The sequence below is a fragment of the Aedes albopictus genome, chromosome 2 (assembly GCF_035046485.1).
Source record: "Aedes albopictus strain Foshan chromosome 2, AalbF5, whole genome shotgun sequence".
Classification (NCBI taxonomy): domain Eukaryota; kingdom Metazoa; phylum Arthropoda; class Insecta; order Diptera; family Culicidae; genus Aedes; species Aedes albopictus.
This window is the reverse complement of record NC_085137.1, coordinates 288,022,036-288,042,271: the sequence shown is the minus strand read 5'-3', so window position 1 is coordinate 288,042,271 and position 20,236 is coordinate 288,022,036. Positions and strand designations below refer to the sequence as shown.

Here is a 20,236-nt window from a genome sequence, read left to right as displayed (position 1 = left end):
GGGTTCTTCTATCCCAACAGTTGCAATGGATTTGACGCGCCCTTCTTATAACAAACCATCCCGTAGAAAGCTTGACAAGTAATGTGAATTTCATTATTCATCCTGTTGGATCATACTGTTGGAAGGAGATTCTCTTAAACCCGCGGATTTCGCGTAAGTGTATCTACTTACGGGTCCGCCACACCCCCTTTTGGCCCTTCATACAGCGGTATGTTGAATTCAGAATGGTAATGAAATTTAATCTTTACTGTTGAGTGGAACTGCATGCAGAGCAAGACTCAAGCTAGGATGGTGGCTACCTACATACACATACATACTACATACATCAGATGTTTCAAGAGTGATCCACCCCTTGGTTACAATGGAATGAATAATAAACGCGTTTCCACGTGGGATTGGCTTCAAAGTGTAAATAAATGCAAAATTTGATAAGTTTGTCAATCGAGCTTTTTGTATTTCATGAATAATGGACTAGATACTTAACACTAGAGCTATTGTAAAAGAAATGGCTGCAGTGATCCCGTCGTGGACTCCACTGTTTCTTCCTCGGTTCCTTCAGCGCTTGGGGAATCCACCGGATGCTGGGTGTTGGCACGATGAATGTTTCGAGTGTGGAAGTTCGTCATTATTGTCGCTATAAAAGCGATCGATTCCGATGCTGCAATAGGATTAGACTGAATATTAACACTAGACATGTTATGAAGAAAGAATTACGTACTTACCTCTGAAAATATCCATCGAAATATCCATTATTCTGGCTGACCGATGGATTTCAGTAGCACGCTCTCGTGCAAAACATTCGCCTCTTGTGCGCGCCATTGTGGTTTCTTGTTGTTTGGCTTGTTTTTAAGTTTTATGTACAGAAGGTTACTTATTATGCGGTTACACTTGGAATATATTCTAGTAATAATATAAATCATATGTCTTACTTATAGATTTTATTACTTGCACATGACCGAGTGATTCTCTCTCTCGCCAGCAATCTATGTGGTTAGCGCACATAGAATTTATCAGTCAATTAATGTGAGTGTAGGACTAGCATCTAGAACAATAAAAACAACCGGAACTGTTTTGCCAGCTAAGTTTTTAACCAAAGAGAAAATCGATCATTGCAGTTACGCCTGTATGATACTAAACACGAGATATATAATTTATTATCTATCGCGCCGTTTCCGAAATTGCGTTCAACGCAAGACAAAGTAAAAGCAGCTCAAGTAAAAGAAAAAATGTTGCTGGTTCGGTTTTGAACAGAAAACATAATGCCCAATACAAGTCAAAAACCTCCTTTTCTTTCAAAAATGCGCCGTCACTTATGAACGCTCCCTAACTGGAAAAACTATCGTTGCACGAACGAGATACTCAATTGGCTTCATTAGCGGTGTTGAGATATTTTTTTGAACTCTGAATCTGCATGCCAAACTGAGCCGAAATCCGAATTTCAATAAATTTTGGTGTCCAGGGAACCTATTTAAAAATCAGTTTGAAGTATGTGTGGAAGCGATTTGTCGAATCACCCCTCGTCGCATTTTGTACACTGGGCGGAGCTGTCAAACAGTTGCCCAGTTGTCAAAAGGTAATTTCAAAAATCTCTTTGAAATCGATGTTATGGAAAAGGTGCTCTTTCATTGAAAAAATTTACACACTTGTCTAAATTTAAAAACCCAATTGAGAATAGTCTAAATCTGCTCGAATTTCGCGTGCCTCCGCGCGATTGTCAACGAAGCCATACATTTTCCTACGGGGTTCTTCTGCCTGTCACATGACTCAAAGTTTTGACGTTTTCTTCGCAATCTTCAGCCCAGGCAGTCGACGTCGGAGTCTTGTGATCAGTTTTTGGGAAAATTTGTGGAAATTTGCTGATTTTCGCAAAAACTTTGCAGCGTTTTCCGTTTCCTAAGCAGCAGAAGTAACGCTCCGATTTGCCAAGATGCCAATCTGCGGACCAAAACTGTCGCTCTGCGGCCTGATTGTCTCTGTTTGGGGAATCATCCAGCTGGTGAGTAACAGTGGCGAAGAAAATCGATTTATCCTGCCTGATAGTGTCCTTGTGTGCTTATCCTGGTTCTAATCCGAGTATCTTTGTTTCCTTTTCAGCTCCTGATGGGTGTCTTCTACTATATTCACAGTGTGGCTCTGATTGAAGACCTTCCGCTGGAGGAACATTACGACACTCCGCAGGAATTCTACGCTGCAGCCGATGTGGCTTATAGTCAGGTGATTATATTTAACACTAGTGTTTGCTCGAAGATAGATAAAAGTTCCGATCTCAAGAGACCAATCGTACGGTATCAGTAATGCATTGAGAATAGTTTGTACCAAGGAGTTCGAATCATTTGAATTAGTCCTCTTTTGACACTAATTTCTGAACCTTGATGATTCATAGCGAGTAACACTTTGCATTACGCACTATTTTCAAATAAAGTTTAGAATTGCATCTGATGCAAGTTTTTAGCCCAGCATTTTGTGGGCAAAATGTGCAACATACTTGTACTTGCTCTTGCCATTTTAATTTCTAGAAGAGATGGTCGATGAAGACTCCTGGTCTGGTCATGGTGGTTGTCAAAACAGTATAAAGTGCAAATGCATTAATAGGGTGGGGCGGGGCAAGATGGGTCGCGGGGCAAGATGGGTCAGTGCCATTCTCGGGCGCATTACTCATGTTTTGATTATGTTAATAATTTTGTTAGATGACCAGCATGAATATACAAAAGTTTGGGGCATTGATTGAAAAATTATTCACTCTCATTGGAAATGAAAAATAAAATGGTTTTTAGCCATTTTTCTTATGCGATACATCCCATATAATCTCCATATAAACGGTCGCGGGGCAAGATGGGTCACCTTCAATTTTGAACGTATTTTTGGAGCATTCAAAAGTTATTTATTTTTTATTACAAGACTATCTCATAACTGACATCAATCAAGCGGAATGAACGCTTAAAATTATAACATAAAATTATGATAATTTTTTAGTGAAAACATCGATTTTCAAGTCGCCTGAGGACCACTCGAATCGTAAAGTTTTTTATATTCCAAATAAATTTATAAATGTTTACTAGTAGCTCTTGTTTACTCAGTATGGATATGGAGCATATATGAATGCGGAACAAATCTTATATTTTGACGTTTTTCGTTGAGAAAATGTGAATTACCTAAAAGGTGACCCATCTTGCCCCGCCCTTTTTTCACGGCGCAAAATCGATCACTTTCTAAAACTGCTTGTTTAACATCATATTTCGTGTTTAATGATCTTTTTATCGACTTTTAGCATAGCTAACTAGTGTATTGAAGAGTAGCGGACGAATACAAACCAATACGATTTGTATTTACAAAGTTATGGTGATGCATCCTTAGGTGACCCATCTTGCCCCGCCCCACCCTACTTATTTACAATATAATTATTTTTCAGTAGTACTTTAGTAAGCCTCTAACGATCCAGCATGGATTGACTGCTTTCAGATGAAGTAGCAAATCATCAATTGAAATTAATTATTCAAATATATTTTATGAACATGAGATATCGCCAGGGTTTAGTAGATTTTAGCTTTTTTTTCTCCTTCTTTTGTTGATCGGTTTGTTTTTTGGTGACCAATCTTATACTTATGACACACATGTGATACAGGAATCACTGTAAATTTGCGCTTGAAATGAGTGCCACATCGATAATTCTCTCCGTTCAAGTCAGTCTTGTTAGAATTTTCTTGACAGTGAGTACCGTTGTACGTGTATCACACTCGTATCACATGTCTGTCCGGGGTATTAGCTGTTTATATTTATCTTAATTACATCCAATTGTTTATAATATTTCATAATATTGAATCAATTGAATAACTTCAAACATTTTTCTATTATAAAACTATTACTTTTAATCGATTTTTTGCGGCTAATCTTGATACAATTTCAATTGTACAAACAATTGTTTCTGTATAGACTTAATCAGCGATAAAGAATGTTTTGGGTCGCTGGCTAAAATTTCGGCTCATTTACCTATGGATCTGTTAGTGTTAGCACAATCTTCAATGTTATCAACTGGTATGTGGGTTAGTGGACGCGAATTTAAAATAACTTCGGCTTGAATCGAGGCAACTCTTATTTCCTCCACACTTTCGGTGTTTTACTATTGTTAGCTTGTAGGATAGCATTGAGGAATTGTTTTGGTGAGGTTGAGATTCACCGCTTATTTAAGGTGAAACGGGACGCCGTGTTATTTTTCCTTTCTTGCCTCTCTTTCTAACAATTTGCCTCGCGATTTTGAAGATGGTAATCTCGAGTTCTATCGCACTGAAGATGATAAAAACCAATCAGCATATGCACTGCAAGTGAGCTTACACAATGATAGGTTTTGGTGGAAAATATGAAGTAGAATCTGAGATTACCATCTTAGTAACAACCGAGCAATGGCGGATATTTCGTCGTTTGTCCCGTTCGTCCTTAACGGCATTTTCGCAAAGTTTATGAAATTTATAATCGACGTTAGCAAATATTGCACATAAATTTACGCAAACAAATCAATAATTATGTTGTTCCCTGGCCCAGTTCGCAGGGTTCGACGGTATTAAAGTGAAGAAGTTTCAGGCTTCGATCTATCTAACAAAGACTAATTGAGTTTGCTGATATTGTTCCGCTTTCCATATGAAAATCGGTTTTTATTCAATATAATTTTATGTGTTGATTTTTTCGCAATACTTTGTTCTGGGCACTTTTATAGCAGCCAAAAACTCACAATTTTGTCGAAGACGCCAAGTTTGTATCTCATCGATTTTCAAAGTTACAACTGCTTTTCCATGAAAAAAATCGTATTTTCAAAATTCAATAAAAAGCTTCAAACAAAAAAGGTACCTACAGTTTTTTCACCATAAATAGAACAGAGTACGATTTTTCCAATGCAACCAGGAGAATGAAAATCCATTTGCTCCTTTTTGAGATATGACTTTTTGAAAAAAAGTTATTTTTTGAAGAAAAATGCCAATATCTTTTTAATTACGCGAGTTAGAACTTTGAGCTCTTTGGAAAAAATATGCGTCGTTGATAGTTCTAAAAGTGCTCGGAACAAAGTATTTACTAAAAACGAACGAATTAAAAGTTATTTCAGGAAAACTGAAATTCATGGATCACCCTAACATGAATATTTAAAAATAATATAAGTTAGGAACCATAAGAGATAGAATAATGGTTTCTTCGGCAAACTTGCTCCAAATAAGTTCTTTTACTTTGTAGAACATTTTGTGAACGTACATAAAACTTTCAAAAAGCAGATGTTTGGATCAGCAAAACTAGAGAGACCACCCTAATTTCACAATGATGAGAAAAAAGGTCGAAAAATAAGAAGAAACTTTCCCAAAAACACCATGTATTTTGTCTTCGTAAACACGGCTCTGGACCCATTATTGTGGATTGGCATAATGCTCATTTGTCATGATTCTATATTAACCCGGGACGATTCTTTCTGACTTCAAATGGATCGTTCTCTGAAACTATGGCACCAAATTCCATTCGGTGTGAAGTACCTATCATCAAGCGGAAGAGTGTATCTTAACAATGATTTGCCGGGGATCCTTCTATGACCCTCCCCCAATTTCTGCGGGGCGGATCTAAGTGTAGCATGATCCATAATATTACCATATCATCATAATTTCGACTGAAAAATAGCATGTTATTGTCGTTGTTAGTGACAGATTATTCTATACATGTAATGTCGGACCTGATTACGTCAAGCGGTCATCTGGTGGCCACGGAGCAGGTTCTGGGGACCTTGGAATCTCCGGTAGAAAGGCCATTTTTCGATTCTAAAAGAATCCCATCATGCGACACCTCAAATTTCGCAAAATGCCGCGCGTAATCCAGTAAAACAAAGAAAAATGGTTTTGATCGACTCTGGTCACCCGGTGACCTCGGCACAGGTTCTGGGGACCTTGGAATTTCCTATAGAAATTACCATTTTTCGATTCTAAAAGAATCCCATCTAGATGAATTTCTAGGGGAATCCATGAAGGAATTCCTGGAGAAACTCCTGAAAAAAATCCTGGAGGAATGCCTAGAGAAATTTCTCGAGAAATTCCAAGAGAATTTCCTGTAAGACTTCCTGGAGTTTTTTTTTAGAATTTTCTAGAGTAATCCGTAGACGAAATCTTGGATGAATTTTGGCAGAAATTCCTATAGGGTTTTCTGGAGAAATATCTGGAGGAAATCCTGGAAGTATTTCTAGAGGAATTCCTGAAGGATATTTGGAGGAATTCCTTGAACAATTTCTGGAGGCATTCTTCGAGAAATTTCTGGAGAAATATTTGAGGTTTCCTTGAGGAACTCCTTGAGGAATTTCTGAAGGAATTCCTGGAAGAATTTGTGTAGGCTTTTTTTAGGAATTTCTGGAAAAAATCATAGATGAGTCCGTGGAGGAATCCCTAGAGGATATTTTGGAGGCATTAAGGCAGAAATTCCTAGAGGATTTTCCGGTGGAATACGTGAAGGAATTCCTGGAGGAAGTTCTGATTCTTTGATGAATTTCTGGGGAAATGCCTGAAGGAACTTCTCTAAGAATTTTGAAGGAATTCCTGGAGGACAATCTGGAAGATGTTTTGAGTAATTTCTGAAGACATTCATGGGTGAATCCTAGAAAGAATTCCTCAAGAAATTCCTGGAAAAAATCCTGGAGGAATCCTAGAGGAAATCTGAGGGAATGTTGGCAGAATCTCCAGAAAATCCTCTAGGAATTCCTGCCAGAATTCCTCCGAGGTTTTCTCTAGGGATTCCCCCAGGAATTCTTTCAGAAACCCCTAAAGACTTTTCTCCCGAAACTCATTCAGGAACTCCTTCGTGAATTCCTCGAAAAATTCCTACAGGGTTTCCTCAATGGATTCCTCCAGGATTTTTTCGATGAATTTCTTGAGGAATTCCTCCTAGGATTCACCCATGAATGCCACCAGAAATTACCAAAACATCTTCCAGATTTTCCTCCAGGAATTCCTTCAAAATTCTTCAAAAGTTCCACCAGACATTTCTCCAGAAATTCATCAGAGAATCAGAATTTCCTCCATAAATTTCTCAAAATGTTGCATCAGGAATTCCTACAGGGATTGCTCTAAATATTCATTCAAGGGAAGAAATCCTCTAGGAATTTCTGCCTGAATGCCTTCAAAATATCCTCTAGGGATTCCTCCAGGAATTCCTCCACGGTTTCTTCCAAAAATCCTAGAGGAATTTCTCCCGGAACTCTTCCAGGAGTTCCTCGAGGAATTCCAACAGGGATTAGTTCATGGATTCCTCTAGGAATATCTTTAGGAATTTCTTCAGGGATTCCTCCGTTGATTCATCCATGATTTTTTCCAGAAATTCCTCAAAAAAATCCTAAGAAGTTCTTCCAGGAATTCCTTCAGAAATGATGATGACAAATGACAAATGTAGTTAGATATGGCCAACTGAAGTAATTCACGGTCATTCTACTGTTGAAGGTCACATATTTTACCTTTATAAAGTTTTCTCGCGTGAAAAAGGATTTATTGTAGCTCCGTACCAAAATGATGAATCACGTGATGTTTGATACAGTTATGAAAAAACACAGATATTTATCATACATGAAAATGATGAATGCCATTTCACCTATTTCTATGCCAAACGACTATTATGCCAGATTATGCCATTTGACCATTATGCCAAACCCGATAGAATTGATGTAGTAAAATATTTTTCCAATCAGATGCCTTATTTTTTCAATGTCATCATTTTTCCCCGGGTAACGAGGGAAAGAGCTGGGAAGCCGAATGCGACTCAATTTGAGTCCCGATGCCCGTGGCTCTGGGATGTCGTGAACATCTTCCACATTTGTTTTACTGCAGTGCATATAATCAGAAGGAGAAGCTGAAATATACTTATACAAAAATATTACGTGCAGTTGTCCTTTGACTTCAAATTTACTTTTCTTTGTTACTTCAATGTACATCATCCATAATCTTCTAGTTGAATTATGCTAAATTTCTATGAGGATATCATATCCGATTTTCTTACAATTTTTCTTCGTGTAGGCTCCAAGTTAGGAATGACTGTTGATGGAATGTCAATGTTACAATCGATAATACTACGACATTAATACAGGGTGTCTACTACCTGGAAAAACCTGGAAAACCTGGAATTATCAGGGAATTTTACTCGACCTGGAAAAATCCTGGAATTCTCAGGGAATTTTGGTGACAATCAGGGATTTTCTGTGTTTATCATTTTAATACAAATTTTCAGTTCGAAATGCCTCAAAGCGAATAAAAATTTCGGCTGCGCCGCTATTAACTACCCGCTCATTAAACATTATTTATCAGATGTAATGAATATTTGACGTTAAAACTATCTTGTACTTTTTTTCACAGCAATCTCCTATTTTATGTTTTACCTATTTCGGAAAACTGAGTCGACATGCTTTTATTGTTAGGAATTCAAATTCTCAAAACTTTCAATATATTGCAGCGTTAAATATTTAGTGACATAAATTGTATAAGCTACTAGCTGTCCCGGCAAACTTTGTCTTGCCAAGCTGGTGGTGGTTTGACAGCTTTTGAGCGTATTGAAGCACCGCACTCTAGATTGGTTTCATTTCGATCGTGTTGATTTTCTTCCCGGCTCTTGACAAAGCAGCACTTAATCAATTGTCTTACTTTTTAAGTTGATTTTTGTAACTTTTTCTACTTATAAACACAGCCACAATGAATACGAATCCAACCATGCAAGGGTCATCCCGATCGGTTCAGCCGTTCGTGAGTTTTGTTGCCTCAAAGGGACTTCAAACTCATTTTTATATAGATAGATTTTTCTTTATTTCCAAGTGAATGAGCTTACTGTCTTGCAAAATTTATTGAGGTTTGCCTAACAAATTCACAATCGCTTGTAGATGTTGGAAAATACCTGAAGGAACTTAAAGATACATTTTGTGCGTCGTTCCTAAAATTCCTGCAGAATATTATTGATCAATTGGAAATTCTGGCGGATTCGATGTTAGTATTTCTAGCGAAATTAACTAGATGACTTCTGGAAGAATTTTTAAATATTTTTCTGACAATTTCTGAAACGTTTTTAGAACAACTTATAAATGATTCTTAACAATGTTTGAAAGAATTGATTGATTTAACTTTATTATAGAGATTTTCAGTTCTTGGCTGGTTCGTCTCTTTTTGAAAGAATGTTCAACTCTCTCTTTCCCATAGTTGCTTCTGAGCTCCACATATTTTAACGAACTCGAGAGAAATTATTTTCGATGGACATAATGCACTAGTTTTGGAACATGATTACCAACTCATTAGTATATTCTAATTGTCAATTACTTGTTCCGAAAGTGAAACTATTGACAACCAGAGCTATCGAATTACAATATTTTTTCTATTAATTTTGAAAGTAGTTCATCTGTAACAATGTTTGTTCATATACTTTTGGTAAAACGATGTTTTGACGTAAAGTAATCGTTCAAATATGTTGTGGAGAAAATAGTTAAAATATTCTGAAGGAATTAATTCCTTAGTTGAATTTATGTGGACATTTTTAATATTTTCAAGTGTAACTGGCAGTATTATTTGAAGTCAATTCTTTTGAAACTCTGAAAGGATTTTCCTACTGAAGTCCTATAAATATATCTAACATTGTTGCTAGCAATTTCTATAAAAGGGGGAATCACTGGGGAGAAGAATCTAGCGAAATACCTGAAAAATACATACTTGAGCGATTCTTTTGCGAAACCAATGAAGGTCTTCGTGCGCAATAACTGAAGCTATGCGTGAAAGGTTTCTTTGAGGATTAGTTTAAAAGCGTTAGCTGCAATTTTTAAAATGTCCGACAATATTAAAGAAAGTTTGCACAGGAACTACTCGAAAAAAAATCTGCTGGAACGGCCAAGCTTACATTTTATAAAAATATAGTGTAATTTCTTGTTGTTTTCCTTGCTAAATTCCTTCATAAATTCATGAACAAAATTTTCAACAAATTATGCAAAAAATTCTTCTAAAGTATCGCCAGTATTGTATTAAGAATTCCATCAAAAAATCATCTCGTGCTTCGGTCCTAAATGCTGGTGGAATGTTCTCCTTAAATGTCATTATAGTTGGAACTAGAAACTTCCGAAAAAGTGGCGTTTCCACGTATTTCTAGAAATCTGAAAACATGTTTAGTTTAGTCGATTTGTTAAACCTGGAATTATTTTCAAAAACCTGGAAAATCCTGGAAATATCAGGGAATTTCATTTTCATAATTGAGTAGACACCCTGAGGGGTCATATTCTAATGATATCGTATCAAACAAAACAAGTTTTCAATCACGAGATTCTTCTGAATTTAAAATAAAATCTCATTTAAATTTTTACTTATTCATGTTAATTAATGCCTAATAAAATATCAAGGGGTCTCCAGTTAGCCTAGTGGTTAAGGCTAAGGATCGCCAATCCGGATACGGCGGGTTCGATTCCCGTTCCGGTCGGGAAAATGGGCATAGCGTATCATTGTACTTGCCTCACAATATACAAATTCATGCAATGGCAGGCAAAGAAAGCCCTTCAATTAACAACTGTGGAAGTGCTCAAAGAACACTAAGTTGAAGCGAGGCAGGTCAAGTCCCAGTGGGGACGTCGAGCCATAAAGAAGAAGAAAAAGAAGAAGAAGAAGAAGAAGAAGAAAATATCAAAATGAATACTATAAATTTGTTATCAATTTTTAGTTATTACTCCCTGAAAACTGCGTATGATATCAAATCGTAAATTGTGGATAACAAAACGAGATATCAATTTGTTATCAATGAGAACTCATTCTGTTTCCAATTAGATATTCCAGTACATTATTTTGTTATCATTTTTGTTATGTTAACACTTAAGTCATACAAAATGAAAACTCACTTTGTTATCAAAATTCGTGATATCTAAATAACTCAATTTGTTTTCAATTAGTTCTAATTCCCTGCTCGGGTAGAGTCTATTCCCAAGCAATAGTTCCAAGTCGGTTGGATTTGAGAAGGTTTTGATGATCGTTACAAATCCTAATAAAAATATTATAGCATTTGTGACAGGTTTTGGAACCTTTTACAGCCAGCTGACTTCAAAATGTTGTTTGGGCTTTCTTTCCCACGTTTCTCGATTGATTTTGATTAGTAATTTATTAGTGTCATAGTGCTTTTTCGAATTTTTACAATGTTACTTGGTCATATTTTCTTTAAATAAAGCAATTAAAATCAATCAAAGAATTAATAGTGGGAAGGAGATTTGCAGCACTTAATTGTGCTGATAGATTCGAAGCTAACGTGCGAACATTTAAACGCATTGTTAACGTCAATGCGTTCGACGTGACATTTTGGACAAAAAACTGACTGCTTTTTATCAGCTGAACAAAGTTACTTGTGTATGACTAGGTTGACTAGGCCACGCTTGAAAAAATACATGGATTATCGAGGTAGGACCGATAGGACAAATGAACGAATACATATAGTTAACAAGCAATCTTTATTATTTTGAAATTTGGCTGACCAACCTGGCGTATTTTTGTTTATCTTAGATGGTATTATGACACCAACAGAAAAAAATATCAGACGTCCAGTTCCATGTTTCTGTGGGCTTTGGACCGATGGCAATTTAAGGACACAAGAGTTGAACACAGAGAAGTAGAAAACGATTAGAGAAATCAAGAAAACAATTTGACAGAGGATCGAATATATTTTAACATACGAGGTTCGACTGATTCGATAAAAAAAAACAAACATACTACAACTGACTTAACGAGGAGGAAAACATATTGAACCTTACCACAAAACCAAACAAGAACACAAATACAAACCGTGTGACCATAACACTACATAGGCAAATCCTGACTGACTGACCAATTGAAAACTTTCCAATCTTCTACCGTAACTTTCTGAGTCAGTTTGCAACAGTGTCTTGATGGATATCATTTTCCGCGTACGTTTGGCAAACTGCTTCTGAAAGATTACGTACTCTTTTCTATCTTTGGGTCTAGTGTAGAGGTTTCAACTCTATTCAGAGTGCAGCTAGAAACCCAGCAAAAAAAATGAATCTAAGTCCAAGTACATTTGTGTTTTTTTTTTATTATAGGTAGTCTTTGAATTTACAAAATTGCTTAGATTCAAAGCAGTAATGTTTTAGATTCAAAGCAAAAAAGTTTTTGAAACTTAAACCAATTGCGAAAGCTTGATTTTAGAAATAATGAAGGAAATGCTTTGAAACTAATACCAAATGCACTAGATTCAAAGCAAAATGGTATTAAGCCGTGGTTCAATGATTTATTTTCTTTGATTAAAAGCGCTTTATTTTTGAGTTCAATATATTTTTTTCTGCGTGTACATACTATAAATCATATATTTTTTTTTCAGAACGCCTACAACTGCTGGATCGCTGCCTGCATCTACGTCCTGACTCTGGTGGTTTCCGGCCAGCAATTCTACGCCAACAGTCGCACCACCGTCGCCTAAATCTGTGGCGTTGCCTCACCTTCTTTTGTTTGTGTAATCCATAAGTGTAAATATTTCTTCCAACAAATGTTTGGACTTAACCATCTCTCAACAAATACCGTCAACCAGAAAAAGTGCGGATAAAAGTCACATTCCTTTGATTTGGACATCATTTTGAGACACTTTCTGTAAAAATGCTTTCGTTATATAAACAATTTCAATATCGTTTCCCCGTTTTAAAGCATTAATGTAACCACCTACCGGAGACATCAACATGTAGATCAAGTATTAGAGAATAAATATGTTCGGTTAACAACAACTAAATGTAGCATTTTTTTTTTTTTTGAGATTTTACCCTAGAGGGCATTTATCTCAGTTGCTTTAACCCGTTTGACCCCAGGTAAAAAATAAAAGTTCAAAAAATCGCCAACAGCCCATTTCTCAACAGAATTCAACCAAATTTTGAACACAAAATCGCATAACACTATAGTTTTGGAAATATACGGCATCAACATTTTCTTGGACTTCTGGACGGAGTAAGGCCACTGGGGTCACTGGGTCAAGTCGGCCAAGTACGATTTGATTTGCACCTCCATAACTTTCTTCTTAACGAAGTTTTTCAATATTTGCACATTCCGTTACCTAACGGTAGTTGATGCTGCTACAGGTTCGAATTTGAGATTTTCCAATACGTTTCTTTTGAGTTCTTGAGATATTCAACATTTCTGAACCATCCAAGTCTTCATTTATGTTTGTTGTTTTCAAATGAAAATAAACACGAGATGTCATTCCCTTATTGGCCTCATAGGTTATCGGAAACATCTTTAGAACTTGTGTTGCCCTTGTAGTACTATTAATATTTCCTGAATATCTCGATGGATTGTCCGAATCCGTCCTTACAAAACATGAACACTCGAAATAATCACCAACGATTATTTTCAATTATTTTTATCGCTTTTATTTGCACCAATACTTGAACATGAACATCTGTATAATGTTTGTTATATCAACGAACAGTAGAAATTTTGGACGATCTTATTGAAGTCATGCCTTGACTACAGAGAACCGTAGATGGGCTACAATTAGACCTATTTGCATGCGGAAAACTACGGTTAGCTCCAGAAATCAATACTACATCGAATTGGAATAAGTAAAAGCCTCGACTAGATTCCTGAGTACCCGGGATGGCCTGGCTGAAGTCAGGCCTTGGGTTCATTGAGCTGTAGATAAACTATAATCACATGTTTTACCTATGTGGAACCTCTGTGCACTACATAAAGTCATATTCTATCATATGTCAAAAAAAGTCTCGCACAAATATTCCTAGGAAAATTTGATGACCTAAGCACAGACAAACAGACGAAACTCTAAGAGGAAATTCATAAAAAACTTTTGCCCGGTGTCATTTTTATGAGCACACTGCTTGCTTCTTGAGATTTGTGCGTCTGATATTCTGATGCACTGTTGAAGCAGGATTTCAAGACGTTTGTCCTTAACCTTCCGTAACTCGCGCGGTTGACTACCTGCGTCAGCACCACACTAAAGCTGAGTACAAAAAGAGAGATTTTTTCAACGTGTTGTACAAAATACAACAGCGCGATCGCTCGAGGCTTAAAACAATTTGTAGCAAATGACCATCATCTACCCGGTTTCGTCGTCAAAAGTTCTATAATTATTGATATGTATGCATAAAATTGTACTTTTTCTAAAGTAATGACTTGTTAACTCCTAAACTACCAAGGGTCCAAAAAAAGTCGGAAGTCCAACTTTGACAAGGCATTTCTCGGCCGTTTTGCAACCGATTTCAAAACTTTTTTTTGCAATGGAATCGGACAGGTTTCAAGATCAACGTCCATTTAAAAAAAATATAAAATAGATGCGTCTACCCAAAGTTATTAAGCAAAAGGCACTTCCTAGTTTTTTTGGGAGCGCATTTTTTGCGCATATTGATCAATAAAACAAAATTTAAAGCGATGACATATGGTTTTTTCGACTCTAAATCTTGCGTACAGCTGGAGTGAACATGTTTGTGCAAAATTAGTGATTTTTCAGTACACTGATAATTTACCTTACTCAAAAAACTGCTAAAATACCCTATTTTTCACATAAAATAAGCAATAAATCAAAATTCACAGCGATGACATATAGTTTTTTTGGTCTTAAATTGTTCGTAGGATTATACTCGACATTTTTGATGAACAATGAAAATGTTCTAATTACACTCTTATTTTGTTTTACCCAGAAAACTACGAAAATTCCATGCTTTTTACACAAAGTTGTCAACAAAACTAAATTTAAAACGATAACATGTAGTTTTTTAGCCTTAAAATGTTCGTAGCAGTTTGGGGGACATACTTGATGACAATAGTGATGTTTCCATTACACTCAAATTTTGATTCACTCAAAAATCAACGAAAGTACCACATTTTTCACGCAAAGTGCTTAACAAAAATAATGGCTTACAATATAAAGTAGTTTTTTACGTTTAAATTATTCGTGAAAGCGTACTGGACGTTCTTGATGAGTAATAGTGATGTTTTCATGACACACTTAATTTGTTTTACTCGAAAAGCTACAAAAATACCATAATTTTCATACAAAACAGTAAATAAAACAAAATTAAAAGCCATAACATGTAGTTGTATGGCCTTAAATTTAACTGTTTTTGGTAAAATGTTAATGTTCACATTACACTTATATTTTGTTTTATAAAAAAATATACGAAAATACCACAAAAAAACGAATAAACCAAAATTTAAAATAATGATGTGTAGTTATTCAACTTTGAATTTATCGTAGTAGTTTAGTGGATTTATTTGAACAATCCTAGTGATTTTTTTTATTACACTCATATTTTATTTCACTCGGAATACTAGGAAAACACCACATTTTTCACACAAAGTAGTCAACAAATAAAAATATAAGGCAATGCATTCTGGTTTTTTGGCTCGCATTTTTTCGTGAAATTATGAACGTTGAACAATAATACCGCCTTCATGACACTCTTAATTCATTTTACCAAACAAGTTCTTAAAATACCATAATTTTCTTACAATATAGCCAATAAAACAAAATTTAAAGCAATGACATGTAGTTGTTAGTCTTAAAATTTTCCGTTGGAATGTACTAGACATGTATTTGATAAAATTTTGATGTTCACATCACATCCACGTTTTGTTTTACAAAAAAATCACAAATGTGCCATATTTTTTACACAAAATAGCCAATAACACAAAATTAAAAAAAACACATGCAGATTTCTATTAGGCTGATACAAATATTATTTTCACTTTTTGTCTCCCCCCCCCCCTTCAAAAATTTTTGGCTGGATTTTGCATTTTGAGGGGGCAGATAAAAAAATATTTATCAAAATATCGGGTCTTGGCAAAAATTCTTTAACAAATCCGAGGAGTTTTTAATATTTTTCAAAATAAATACTTTATTATTTTTATCCCCCCCCCTCGACCAACCAAAGAGTGGTAGGACAAAAAGTGAAATAAATATTTGTAACGGCCTTACTGACTTTTTTGTACTAGTTTCAGGTTATCTACTACCTGAAAAAAAAATACAATGCAAACCGAAAATTCACCAGGGATTTTTTTTTGTAATTTGTTTTTATTTGAGTCCATTTGCGTCTTCTGAACATGAAGTCGCAATCACCAAAAAATAAACGGAAATCCCGTGAAAATGAAAAACAAGTTACGAACTTAACTGGTTTCCAATGTTAAGGTTAGGTTATGTGTCTTTATTAAAGAGATTTTCAGCCTTCTTTCATTCCTGTTTCTTGGGATTCCTTTTCAAATTCCTCTCGGAGATTCTTTCGTATTCCTAGCGACGTTTTTACCCTAGATTCAAACAGTTCTTTCCGGAAAAATTCCTGGAGAATATTGCAGGATTTCTGAAATCCAAATATTGTCTCCTGAAGGTTTTTATGAGAATTTTATAGATTTTCTTCCAGAGGTTTTCCCATATTTGCTCTCAGAGTCTCGTTGGATTTTTCCTCCTGTGTTTTGCCCAACCAAGTTTTCGTGGAATTGATTCTCTTTTCTCCGGGAATACACATCAGATGTTGTCGTAGAATTTCTCTTAGAGTTTCTCTCGGAATTTCTCTTGAAGGTTTTCTGCGATTTCTTCCCCTATTCATCTTGGTACATCTAAATGAGATTTTTCCGGGATTTCTAAGGTTTTTACAGAATCTATTGCTGGGATTTCAATTGAGGCTCCTCCCGGATTTTAAAGGAGTTTTTCACGAGTTTTCTGAAGGAATTGCTTCTGGGATTTCTCCCGAAGTTTTAAGAAATTTGAATGATTTTATTCAGGAGTTTCTCCCCGGATTTCTACAGAAGTTACATCCGGGATATTTTATAAAGGTTCTTGCGAGAGTTTTCTTTTTAAGTTTCACCTGAGATTACTCTCGGAGTTTGTGCTCTAGAAGCTGAAATACAGTGCTCCAAACTTGAGCATTTTGTATGAAAATCGGTCAATTCGTCCAGTACTGTACTTTTCTAGAAGTATTTCTCGGAAAACCTCCTGCCTGAGATAACCTTCAAAATTGATTGTTGTAAATAACCGGAGACATGTCGGAACGAATTCACGTGATTTTTCCGAGAAATTATGCAATAAGGAACGCGAGAGAAACTTCGGAGAAAATCCTGAGAAGAACTGGGAAATCTCGGAATGCTCTGGTAGGAAATATTTAGAAAATTCATGAAAGAACTCTGAAAATCTCTAAGAGAAATCCCGGGAGAAACTCCGGATGAAAACCAGCGAAGAAATTCAGGGGAAATATCAGAAAACTCTTTGGCAAAAATTCCAGAAGTAATTATCGGAAATCTCTAAAATATCGAAAAAACCACGGAAGGAACTATTGATGGGAGCAAATAAAAGAAAAACACTTTGCATGGGCACTATAGGATGGAAACTTGAGAACTGAAGAAAGCCAGAAAAAAAACTTCGAAAATGTTCCAGAAAAAAATTCTAAATGAGTCCTTGGAGAAATTTATCAAGCAATCGCTATAGGAATTTCTGATGAACACCCAAAGGAATAATACACGGAAACATTTTAAAAGTTTTCTAAAAGAATTCCTCGAGAAATAGAAATCCTAAATAAATTCCGCATGAATCCTTGATGTTTTTGAAAATATCCCTGAAGGAATCTCTGGAATATTTTTGAAAGATTTTCGAAAAGAACCCACGAGAAAATATTTTGAAAGAATCTTTGAGAGATATCATAAAATATAAATGCACCTTTTGGGAAATTTCTGAAGCACAAATGTATATAGAAGAGTTTCTGATGCAATACCGTAAAACGGGGTAGCTTTGATTTTCAGCAAATTTTCCTAATATATTACTCCATGTATTTTTCCTGATTTAATAATTTTAAAATAAGTACTGGTGTCTCAGTTATAATTGCAATGTAAGGAATGGACAGTTTTAATTGTTTTGGGTGATCAATATTATTTTTTCATATTAGCGAGAATCACATTTTCATTTTGGGGAAACTTTGATAGTGCTCTGACAAACATATTGAATCCCAAAAAATATTACAGATTGCAACGCAAAGAGTACCAGCATGATGGGAAAAGCGGTATGAAACATGTTAGATTAATTTATTGTATCAAAACATGAGAATATTATAAAATTATAAATAACAAATTGAGTCAGTACTCCACCTGAGTGAAAATCTCAGTGCTTTTAGCTATCAAAAATAATTATCTGTGTGAAAATATATTTTTTACGGTACATCAACATGTGACTATATACTGCGCATAGTAAGTTGTTTATTTAAGTTGTTTTTGATTTTTTTATAAACAAATTTAGAAAACAACGAGTGTAATTGAAAGATCACTATTGTTTATCAAACAAGTCTAGTACTTTTTTACAAATAATTTCATGCAAAAAAAAACTATAATGCATTGACTCCAATTTTTATTTGATGACTACTTTGTGTGCAAAATGTGGTATTTTCCTAGTATTTTGAGTGATATAAAATATGAGTGTAATAAAAACATCACTAAGGTTGTTCAACTAAATCCACTAAACTACTACGATATATTCAAAGTTGAAAAACTACACATCATTGCTTTCAATTTTAGTTTATTCGCTTTTTTGTGGTATTTTCGTGCAATTTTTATAAAACAAAATATTAGTGTAATATGAACATCAACATTTTAACAAAAACAGTTTCAGTACATTGTAACGGAAAATTTAAGGCCATACAACTACATATTGTGGCTTTAAATTTTGTTTTATTGACTGTTTTGTATGAAAATTATGGTATTTTTGTAGCTGTTCGAGTAAAACGTATTAAGTGTGTCATGAAAACATCACTATTACTCATCAAGAACGTCCAGTACGCTTTCACGAATAATTTAAACGTAAAAAACTACTTTGCATTGTAAGCCATTATTTTTGTTAAGCACTTTGCGTGAAAAATGTGGTACTTTCGTTGATTTTTGAGTGAATCAAAATTTGAGTGTAATGGAAACATTACTATTATTCATCAAGTATGTCCCCCAAACTGCTACGAACATTTTAAGGCTAAAAAACTACATGTTATCGTTTTAAATTTAGTTTTGTTGACAACTTTGTGTAAAAAGCATGGAATTTTCGTAGTTTTCCGGGTAAAACAAAATAAGAGTGTAATTAAAACATTTTCATTGTTCATCAAAAATGTCGAGTATAATCCTACGAACAATTTAAGACCAAAAAAACTATATGTCATCGCTTTGAATTTTGATTTATTGTTTATTTTATGTGAAAAATAGGGTATTTTAGCAGTTTTTTGAGTAAGGTAAATTATCAGTGTACTGAAAAATCACTAATTTTGCACAAACATGTTCACTCCAGCTGTACGCATGATTTAGAGTCGAAAAAACCATATGTCATCGCTTTGAATTTTGTTTTATTGATCAATGTGCGCCAAAAATGCGCTCTCTAAAAAACTAGGAAGTGCCTTTTGCTTAATAACTTTGGGTAGACGCATCTATTTTATATTTTTTTTAAATGAACGATGATCTTGAAACCTGTCCGGTTCCATTGCAAAAAAAAGTTTTGAAATCGGTTGCAAAACGGCCGAGAAATGCCTTGTCAAAGTTGGACTTCCGACTTTTTTTGGGCCCTTGGTAGTTCGCGGGAGTTTTTACCCCCTCGGTAGTTTAAGCACAGAGAACAGACATCCAAGTCCAGTTCCGAAACTGTGTAAGGAATTTAACGGCCATTTGAAATCGGCAACACATGTGGCAATAGCGTGGCGCTGCAATCGGTTAATTTCCCATACTAATTTTATTCACCACTTGAAATGTTTCAACTCACCACTGACTGTGGCAATATGGTGTTTGGTGGCGTTAGTGCTGTCATCGTGTATTGGTTTGCAACCTTACTCGAGTAAAGATTCAAATCCTTACACAACTTTCCAAATGAAATTTGTTCTAGCCTGAATGTCTGTTCTCTGTGGTTTAAGTGTTAAGTATGAAAATCGCATACTTTTGCGTTTGCTTTAGATTAGTTAATCTTAAAATTTAAATAATTAAAAATTTACTAAACTTGTAGAATTTTACAAAGCTTTTCGCATTCTGGGGTGATTAATTCAGATAGAACATTTGTTTTCAGCACTTGTAAAGACATTTCACTGACTGATCAATTTCACCCCGAAGCTAAAATTTCTGATTTTTATTTTAATTGATATTTATTACAATAAAATGATTTGCAGTAAAAATTTCAACTAAGTTGACTGATGAAACCCGTGGTCGTACTTGTTTTAAAGCATTGAGTTTGACCATATCGATAACACAGCGCCACAATGGGAAAAATAGGTATA

General features: G+C 35.2%; 1 protein-coding gene across 1 annotated transcript; it reads left to right on the top strand.

Annotated features, from left to right (window-relative positions):
• The first annotated feature begins 1,763 nt into the window (after nucleotides 1-1,763).
• Nucleotides 1,764-12,741, top strand: LOC109408178 (ribonuclease kappa). Its single transcript, XM_062852036.1, has 3 exons — nucleotides 1,764-1,996; nucleotides 2,095-2,214; nucleotides 12,340-12,741. Exons 1-3 carry the CDS (start codon nucleotides 1,928-1,930, stop codon nucleotides 12,436-12,438), a joined length of 288 nt encoding a protein of 95 aa, XP_062708020.1. The 5' UTR covers nucleotides 1,764-1,927; the 3' UTR covers nucleotides 12,439-12,741.
• The last annotated feature ends 7,495 nt before the right edge of the window (nucleotides 12,742-20,236 follow it).